Raw genomic sequence first — 9,879 nt, 5'->3', positions numbered from 1 at the left:
CAGTAGTTGCGGCTCACAGGCTCTAGAGCACAGGCTCAGTAGTTGTGGCGCACGGGCTTACTTGTTCCATGGCATGTGGGATCTTCCTGGACCAGGGCTTGAACCCGTGTCCCCTGCCTTGGCAGGCGGATTCTTAACCACTGTGCCACCAGGGAAGTCCCAAAGGCACAGTTTTGAACTGGGAAAAACTAACGGAGCTTCGTGGGGCAGGTAGTTCTGGAAAACAGGACCTGAAGTTGAATGAATTGATATATGTGAGCTCGTAACCCAAAAGCTATTTAAAGGTCAGAACTTATCAATGGGAACAGAAAGTCTTATCAGTGACAAAAAAGTTATAATGAAAATGATATCTTTCATCTAGTTAATTTCAAAGCCTCAAGGCTCACTGATCTGGGGGGACTTCTTAAGTCTCCCGGGGTTTAATTGTCTTCTTTGCACGTTAGCACTTGGGCAGTTTCTGCAGTGATGCCAGGCAGCACTGGAACACGTCTTCTATGGTGGTGGTGGCGGGGAGGGGACCCAGAAGCTGACACCAGGACCAGGCTCCAAGTCCCAGGAGGTGATTCAGGAGGGAAAGAGCCGCTGGCAGGGGAGTGGGGGAAGGGAGCAAGGATGGAAGAGAACCAGTTGCCTACGTCATCCAATGAGTTACTGCAGCACGTGAGCAAAGATTAACCTCAGGTTGATTCCTCCCTGCGGAAGCAGGTGGCTGGGCCTTTGATACCTCTCCGCCCCAGGCACCATCATTTCTTGGCATTTTCACTCAACTCAGTGAGAGGCAAAGGACTCCAGAGGCAAGAGAAAGCCCCTCGGGCCACAGAATGCAGATCTAGCAGTTCAAAGTGATGGGCGTGGGGGGACTAACCTCTACACAACCTCTACACAACCGCTGCAATAGTTTCAAGTGGGGCTCTTTCTTCCCCTGCGTAGTACAGTAAGTCTCCTGCATACGAACCTTCAAGTTGCGAACTTTCCAAGATGCGAACGTGCGTTCCATCAGTGTCAGGCATGAGTGGAATTGCCGCTCACCCTCCATCTCCTATCGCTGACGATCCTTCAGCTCTACCGTCGCCCACCTCCTCTCCCTCCTCCAGTCAGTAACTCTTCTTGCCGGCTCACTCGATGTCAGCCCCTGGATGCCAGCTGTTGTGCTGTACTACTGTCCTTTTCAAGGGACTGTACTGTAAGAGTAAAAATGTCTTCTTTATTTTTTGTGTTTGTTTTTTATGTATTATTTGTGTGAAAGTATTCTAAACCTATTACAGTACAGTACTATATAGCCGATTGTGTTAGTCGGGTACCTAGGCTAGCTCTGTTGGACTTACGAACAAACTGAACTCACGAACGCGCTCTCAGAACAGAACTCGTTTGTATGTAGGGGACTTACTGTAGTTATGCTACCACGGTTAAAACGGGAAGAACCAGACCAAGGCGGGCACCAATGGAATGCTACTGCAGTTATATTTTAGAACAGAATGGGATGATTATTAGAGACCAAGTTTCATGGCTTTTGTGTCTCAAAACATTCCACTGAAGTCTGCATTTTGGAGTCTTTTGTAAAATGACACTTACATATGTAGAATCAAACAGTGGATTTTTAAAAAGATAATGACAGGTAATACAAAGAAGTAAGGCTAGTAAGCATAAATTTTCACTTTGTGGACTTCCTTGTCATCACATTCCCTCTGTCTGTTGTAGTAATAGAAAGTATTGTCCCGTCTCTGAAGTTTCTTCACATATCCTGTCTCTGGCCAACGATCTACCTGTATATTGAAAACCAGAGTACCAATATTGTAATGTTGATGTTCTTTTTATATAATATTTCACTATCAAACAGTTAAAAACACAAGTCACATCAAACAATTAAAGTACAACATTAAATTTAAAAATACTTGAGCTCTTAGTGATATCTTACACACACACACACACACACGCACACACACACACACACACATAAAACACACAACATACGTTAAGTGGCAGCCTTATACTGCAGGGCAACTAATTCAGATCCCAATTTCTAGATTTAAATTTCTACTCTGCAGCCAAGATAAAACATTCAAAATAATCTAAACTTTATCCTTATGTTTACAAACTATTTTAAGCATTATTACTTACTAACTTCTAAAAATAATACCCAAGGAGGAAATTAGGGCTAGGCCCAGGCCACAGGGGTGACTAAAGGAAGCAGTTAGACTAGAGATATCTAAATCTCTACATCTAGAAAATCTCTATATCTAGAGAAATACACATGTATTTCCTCATGTCCATGTTTCAAGTTCACACTTGAAAACTCAAGTTTTCATAGAAATTGAGGTCATGAACGTAGTCCTTAGCAATCTCTTCTTACCTTCTCCCCACTAGTCTCTCTCGTTTGCCACATTGGTTTGCTTACTTGATCGTTCGGCTCGATCTTTTTGGACATTTTCCTCCCCTTCCTCTCTGAATTCGCGTTATACTTTCTTGCTCAGGTCAGTGCATTTCTGCTGTGGTTAGGTATGTTGCTTCTGGATTGTGTGACATGTACTCCACCACTGTCAAGACCCTAGTATTTCGCTTTTGTGTTCCCGGCATAAAAAACAAGTCCTGTCCTTCAACATCATCTCTACAGGCAGCTACTCATTCTCCAATCCCCCACTTATAAATCACAGCTTCCAAACTGGAACACGAACATGCCACGCATACAAAAGAACACACATCCTTTATTTTCTAGCAACATATTTTCGCTTTCTTCTGTGGTCTCGTTTATTTAGGAGTTAGCAAAAACGGGTAGCAGCCTATCTGGTAAACCTTGGCAGGCTCTCTGACACGTACATCATAGAGAAAAGCAATGCTTTCCATCACTTAGGTCAAGCCTGCCCTTTGTTGCTTCCATTACCCTCAGCAGAGAAAGGAAGAAGTTCTCAAGATACCGTTACCGCTGTCTTCCTCTTGGGGCCAAGAGGCTCTCTCATTTAGTAGGGTCCCCCAACCACCTTATTCAGTGAAGAAACAGTACACTGCTGCTGCTTCAGAATACCCACAGCACTTTATGTGGGATTGAGGAAGGAGACAGATGGGCCCAGGCTGAGCAGCTGCAACCAGCCTCCTGCTGACACCTCGAGATAAGAGGCCAGCAGGAGCAGAGCCCTGATTGGGTGGAAGACAATGTGACCACAGTCTTCTCATTCTTGTGGCAAAGGGGATTTTCCAGCTGGACACGTGCGCAGAGAAGGTCCTCAGTCTCGGGAGGTGCCAAAGGAGAGAGGAGCCACCAGCCCATAATATGTCCTGCCAACCTCCCAGAAACCTTCACGCTGGAATCCATCTTGGCTGAGAGATACGTGTGCACCCACCAGGAAGGACCCTGAGTCGGGCCAACTGTGAGCATGAACAGGACAATTGGCCAGAGGTAACCCAGAAGACTGCCCCCATGTAAGCGATCTCAGCCACCCCTATTGCGTGCAACTCTGAGTCTGCCTGTGTGTTCTTCAACAAGTACTTTACTCCCAATGAACACTTTATCTGCTTCACAATCTTTGTCACTTTGCTGAATTATTTCTTCAAAGAAGACAAGGACTGAGGTCCTGCTTCCAGCTGCCTCACCCTAGGAAATCGGGGGGGCTTCCAAACAGATGTGCTGGTTCTGCCTCATCAACCTCTAGGATTTTTTCTTTCTATAACCCTTTGCTCTTTCATAATTTTTTCTTCTTGGCTTTCTACCCATCACTCCCATTCAACCTAGGAAACCTTCATTCCTTAGAGAATGGTGGAGGCGGGTGATATGGTCCTCAAGTCAGCGCTCCTTGGGCAGGAGATCAGTAAGCACTAATAGTGCCCATAAGGACGTGTGCTTTAGGTAAGGACAAGAACATCACCCAAACCCTTCAGACCACTGCCAATCAAGGCAAGCCTTCAGTTATCCTCCTGTCCATCCTTTAAGGCCCACTGCAAATGCCTCTCGGGGCATGAAGCCCTTTTGGAAGATTGTGAAGGAAGAAAATTTTATCTTCCTTTAATTTTGGGAGGCATATATTTTCACTTGCATAAGTTTTTATTGTTCGTCACTCTTAATCTTCCACTCCAAGATACAGGAATAATAAAAGCTATCATTCACTGAACACCATTCATTCACTCAACAAACTACTACTGAGCACTACAATGGGAGGCACTTGCAACACATGGTTTCATTTAGTTCCTGAGACAATTTTCTAAAGCAGGCAGTGGCATCGCCATTTTACACTTGAGCTCAGTAAGGGTTATGAACCTTGTTCAGGGTTCCCTAGCCAAGGAGGAGAGCCAGGATGCAAAGCCTGGGCAGACTGATTCCAAATCCTGTACTCCAAATTTCTTGAGGTCAGGCACTTGTTTTTATATCTATTTTTTTAAAGCACCTGGCACAGAAATTTGCACATGGCAGGTACCCAGTAAATATACACTGAAGTGAAATGCAAAACCTCTCTACAACTGTCAAGTCATACAGTGGATCGGGTTGTTACACACACACACACACATACACAACGCTCAGGTGCTTTTTGGGACTTCCCCTTTAAGGGTGTTGTTTGTGTTCCCTTAAATCTGATCTTATCTCAGTCTCTTATCTCTTATCTGATCTCAATCGCAACAGTTTCTGGGGTGGTTGGTGGTGTAGGTGCATCAGCGCCTGTGTGATCACCTTGCCTATATGATCCTGGGTCTTACACACCTTTCAGGGGCATTGCCTATCCCAATCTTAAGGCAAGTGCATGAAGCTTATGTTTGAACTGTATTAAAATGCTGATGCTTGTGTTTTACAGCTATTTAGAAGCCACAGATGATAGAGTAATGAAAACTCCCTTTTGGTAATGGGGACCAAAGAGTAAAATGCTAGTAGATATGAAGAAATGATATGTGAAAGTCATAGTCAGCCATCAAACCCTCATTTGATCAGTATGTTTAATTTCATTCCTTACCACCCCTCATAATCTCTACTGAATTAACATCCGTTAAATGAAAGAGTCTATTACATTTTAGCTCTGTATTGCCTCCATCTTTTTTCCTATCTACTTTTTTAGGACGCATTAAGTAGAGATCAAAGAGTAGAATGAAGGAAGAAAAAGAATATGGGGATCTGAAAAACCCATCTAAGAATTAGTCTCTGAACAATGGTGAGTTAATAATATAAAAACATAAAACAGAAATAAAAAACAAGTTAATAATAAACACTTTGTTGCAACCTCAGCTCTAAAAATTAAAATACATTTATGAATACTATGTTATATTCTATAATATCCTTCCGAACTCAGCCTCCTAGTATTCAGTAGAATAAATGAATTAAAAAAATCACATTATAAACTGGGGCCGTATCTAGATTTTGGTATAATCTTTGAAAAGCAAAACCATGTCTCTAGTCTCTCAAGAAAGTCTGGACACCGCGATGAAGAGTGGCCCCCGCTTGCCACAACTAGAGAAAGCTCTCACACAGAAACGAAGATGCAACACAGCAAAAAAAAAAATTAATTAATTAATAAACTCCTACCCCCAACATCTTCTTAAAAAAAAAAGAAAGTCTGGAATACACAACCAAAGTCGGGAGATTTTGTCACCTAAAGAAGAATTTAACCCCTTTATAATTTGTGGTAAAAATAAAAAAGAAACAGGAAAGAAATAATAGTTCCACAGCAAACTGAATATCTGATAATAGAATTACCTTAGGGAGAGAAAATGACTCTGCTTTGATGGTCTACCATAAAAGATTCACAGCGCAGTTGTCAGTAAAAGCTAGAAAATTCTTAATGTTTCTGTGCTGAGGAACCACCTCTTGCCTCAGTCTGCCTGAAAATCATTCTTCCGGGCCTCAGCTCCCCATCAGTAAAACGAGAGGCTGGAGTAGAATTCCCTTTTAGTATTCTCTGGTTCTTTGCTGGTGGTGGGTTTTTTTGTTTTTTTGTTTGTTTGTTTTTATTAATTAATTAATTTATGGCTGTGTTGGGTCCTCGTTTCTGTGCGAGGGCTTTCTCTAGCTGTGGCAAGCGGGGGCCACTCTTCATCACGGTGCATGGGCCTCTCACTATCGCGGCCTCTCTTGTTGTGGAGCACAGGCTCCAGACACGCAGGCTCAGTAATTGTGGCTCACGGGCCCAGTTGCTCCGCGGCATGTGGGATCTTCCCAGACCACGGCTTGAACCTGTGTTCCCTGCATTGGCAGGCAGATTCTCAACCACTGCGCCACCAGGGAAGCCCTGGTGGTGGGTTTTTTTTTTTTTTTTTTTTTTAGTGCTTTTCACCACCTAACAAACTCATATTGAGTTCAGGTTTGTAGAGGCATAAATCTTACCATAGCAACTTGCTTCACTTGTTTATATTCAATTTCATCTCGATATCCTGCGTGTTGAAATCTGTACAGATTTTCTATCTCTTCTGACCACTTTTTGGCATGACTTACTGATTTTGGTTTCAAGTCAGAACTAGCCATGGCTACAGAGGTCTTATTACCAGTTATTTCTGAAAATGTGAAAACAACATTAATAGATAACATAATAGTGACAGTTTGGGAAATCCCTTTAAGAATGGACAAAACTAGCATTTAAAAAAAATTAGAGAGTTAAGAATCCCAGTAAATATATTAGATTTTTAAACATTCAATTCCAAGAGTGAGAAGGATTCATGTTCTATTTTGGAAATAAAATAAAATCAACCCTGAAAGATACATAAAATTGCATTCAGAGTTATAGAGTGCTGTCCTAAATGCTGCAGACTAATTCTGCTATTTCAGACAATAGTTTATACATTTCTGAAATCACACTCCTGGTTTTAACTGCTCAGGAGATTGTCAAAATATCCCACCACCATTTCATTTAATCATATTCAAAACTTTATCTCCCTTTTTGTCCGTTAAGGGAATGTAAGATCAGTCTTCTCACTCTCTTCCTTTTCTTCTTACTGGGAAGCAATGGTTTCTTCCTCTTCCTTTTCTTGACTGTTTCGAAACATGCCAGTCACTGCAGTCCACTGACTTAGGCCACTGTGTCCTGATGTGAGAAGATGGACTATTAACACAGTCAATGACAGCTGTGTGGCTGTCCTGACACTGAGATCCCTGACTTTAAAACAATGTAGTCCTTAAAATTAAATTTTCAGCTCTAGTTCACGTAACAGTCTAGTCACCAAACTTGTATAGCCAGTTTTTCAAAGACATAATCTTGCACTTGTTTTTTTGGTGACTTCTTATTTTATTACCAAAATATATCATTCATTTAACATTTATTATTATATGTAATATTATATAATACCTATTATATACAATATATGTATATTTTAATATTATATAATTATTATATATTAATATATGTTACAGTCATTTATTAAAATAAAGTGCCCAGAATTTTCACCATGATTCCTTGAATTCATTCTTCTATTTAAATATGTTTCTATTGGCTGAAATACATTAAAATCAGACCTAATAAAGTAGGTTTCATCCTGTAAATGAATTCAAAGTTTTGAATTTTTTCAGTTATAATTACAAATGCTTATTATGTTTTGTTGTTGTCGTTGTTTTTTGCGGTAAGCGGGCCTCTCACTGTTGTGGCCTCTCCCAGGCTCCGGACGCGCAGGCTCAACGGCCATGGCGCACGGGCCCAGCCGCTCCGCGGCGTGTGGGATCCTCCCGGACCGGGGCACAAATCCGTGTCCCCTGCATCGGCAAGCGGACTCACAACCACTGTGGCACCAGGGAAGCCCAGCAGTGATACTATCTTAATTTTTGTTTCACCCAAGCCATTTCTGCTTGAGGCTTGGCTTTTTGATATATAATAAAATACTTTTATTTACTCAAAGTCATTCAAAAAGTATTTTCCGGGCTTCCCTGATGGCGCAGTGGTTGAGAGTCCGCCTGCCGATGCAGGGGACACGGGTTCGTGCCCCGGTCCGGGAGGATCCCACACGCCGCGGAGCGGCTGGGCCCGTGCGCCTTGGCCGTTGAGCCTGCGCGTCCGGAGCCTGTGCTCCGCAACGGGAGAGGCCACAACAGTGAGAGGCCCGCGTACCGCAAAAAAAAAAAAAAAAAAAGTATTCTCCTAAATGTTATCTATGTAACCTTTCATCATTTTCAAACATTTAATAGAGCAGAAAAATATGCTGCATTCAGCTTAACTACTGGGGAAATCGCCATTTTTCTCAGTAGAAATATGCATCCCCCTAAACATATCAGGCATTTGGGAGTTCCCTGGCAGTCCAGTGGTTAGGCCTCTGTGCTTCCACTTCAGGGGGCACAGGTTCAATCCCTGCACAGGGGAACTAAGATCCCGCATGCCACGCGGTCAAATAAATAAATAAACATATCAGGCATTTCAGTACTCTGCTTTCCCAAAATATCTAAAGGGAACATGAGTGTATTTTCACCATAAGAGGAACCCTAGTGGCTATACTATATGGTGATGGTGTAAATTCTTTTGGTCTATCTTACCACTTACTACTTATTAAAAACAGAATGCAACTAAAACTAGGAAAGATCAACTTAAAATTCCTTAAAGATTTCCGTGGTTCCCAGAAATTCACTGGCAGCACTAATTCTGCTGGTAGCCTTCAGCACTGCGAAAGTTAGTGGTTTCTTTAATGACAGCTGTGGCAAAAAATAATTTATATAAAATACATTTGACCTCTGTAATACTAAGCTGTGTCTGGAAAAACAGGAAATGGCAATGCCTGACTCTCTAGTTTGCAAAAATCAAATTTTATTAAACAGTATTAGGGTTTATGTGGGTATTTAAAAATCCCACCAATATTAAGTCCGTGACAATCTGAGGTTTTAGTCTAACAGAAGCCTTTGATGTAATTTCAAACTCCCTTCTATGCAAAAAGCCATCCATCACCTTCTTCTAGCTCTGAAAAGTGCTTTTACTTTTATAGTCGTATTAAAACCCCAAGAGCTATAAGAAAGGCTAATCTTCCATTTCTTTCCCCATTTTATTTTTTCTATTCCTAGACACAGCAGAATACGGCGGAGGGGCCTTTTAACTAGCATGTAACCTGGACCAAGTCAGTTCACTCTCTCGGGCCTCTGCTTCCTGAACTGAGAAGAGGTCTCACTAGATTATCTCTACAATTCTTACACTTCCCTTCCCAAAGTTTTTGGGGGTTCAGCTGAACAACAGAATTGGTTTCCATAACAGGCCTTGGTGGTCCATGGTCCAGGTGTGCTAGTGTGCATCTGCACAGCAGAAAGTCCCTCCTTTCGGGGACCCCGCGAGCTGACCGATGGGGCTTCTCTGGTCCCTCAAACTTTTTTTTTTCTTCTTCCAGAAATCAACAATCACGTCTGTAAGGTAAAATCTGCCTAGAGAAGGCTGAGATGGAGAAAGTATCCTAAACCCTGGGGATCAAATGACTGACCTGCAGGAGGAACTCAGAAAGGAGCCCCCAGAATCGAGACCCCTAAAGACAAAGGGGGCGCGGAAACTACGGAGACTCGAAATTAAAGACCCTTCCTAAAAAAAGAGGAAACGAGAAAGAAGAGGAGCGAGGTGGACAGATCTCAGGTACCCAGAAGGAGCAACGGGGCAGAAGGGGCGGAGCCTGGGCTTCGGGGCGGGGCCTGGCAGGCACAGGAGCGGGGCGGGCACGGCCCGGCCCCCGCAGTGACGCGCCCACTCACCCGTGGGTCCTGCTCGCCTGGGTAACCCTCGCTCGGCCACCCTTGAGAGGCCGGGGCGCCCCGCCTGGGAGCTCGCCAGCGAGTCCGGTGGTGCTCGTGTTCTCCACTCGGGATCCGTGGGCTGGGCTGGGCCAGCGAGAGGCCAACTGTAGCGGCCTCGGCGACACTCGCTTCGCCCGGCAACGCCCAGCGCAGCACGAGCGCTCAACTCTTTCAGGCCCCTTTGTGCTCGCTCAGGCCCCGCCCCCTGCGATCGGGCCTTTGTGCGC

At 43.5% G+C, this 9,879-nt stretch overlaps 1 protein-coding gene across 1 annotated transcript; it reads right to left on the bottom strand.

Annotated features, from left to right (window-relative positions):
• Nucleotides 1-1,634: 1,634 nt before the first annotated feature.
• Nucleotides 1,635-9,637, bottom strand: MEIG1 (meiosis/spermiogenesis associated 1; the record flags this gene model as incomplete). Its single annotated transcript, XM_082649099.1, has 3 exons — nt 9,611-9,637; nt 6,296-6,462; nt 1,635-1,763 (listed from the first exon to the last, which is right to left on the bottom strand). Exons 2-3 carry the CDS (start codon nt 6,431-6,433, stop codon nt 1,635-1,637), a joined length of 267 nt encoding a protein of 88 aa, XP_082505225.1. The 5' UTR covers nt 6,434-6,462; nt 9,611-9,637.
• Between the last annotated feature and the right edge of the window lie 242 nt (nt 9,638-9,879).

This window comes from Grampus griseus (assembly GCF_964374135.1).
Source record: "Grampus griseus genome assembly, chromosome: 2".
In the NCBI taxonomy this organism is placed as follows: domain Eukaryota; kingdom Metazoa; phylum Chordata; class Mammalia; order Artiodactyla; family Delphinidae; genus Grampus; species Grampus griseus.
Note: the sequence above shows the minus strand (reverse complement) of the source record. Positions and strands in the feature narration are given on the sequence as shown.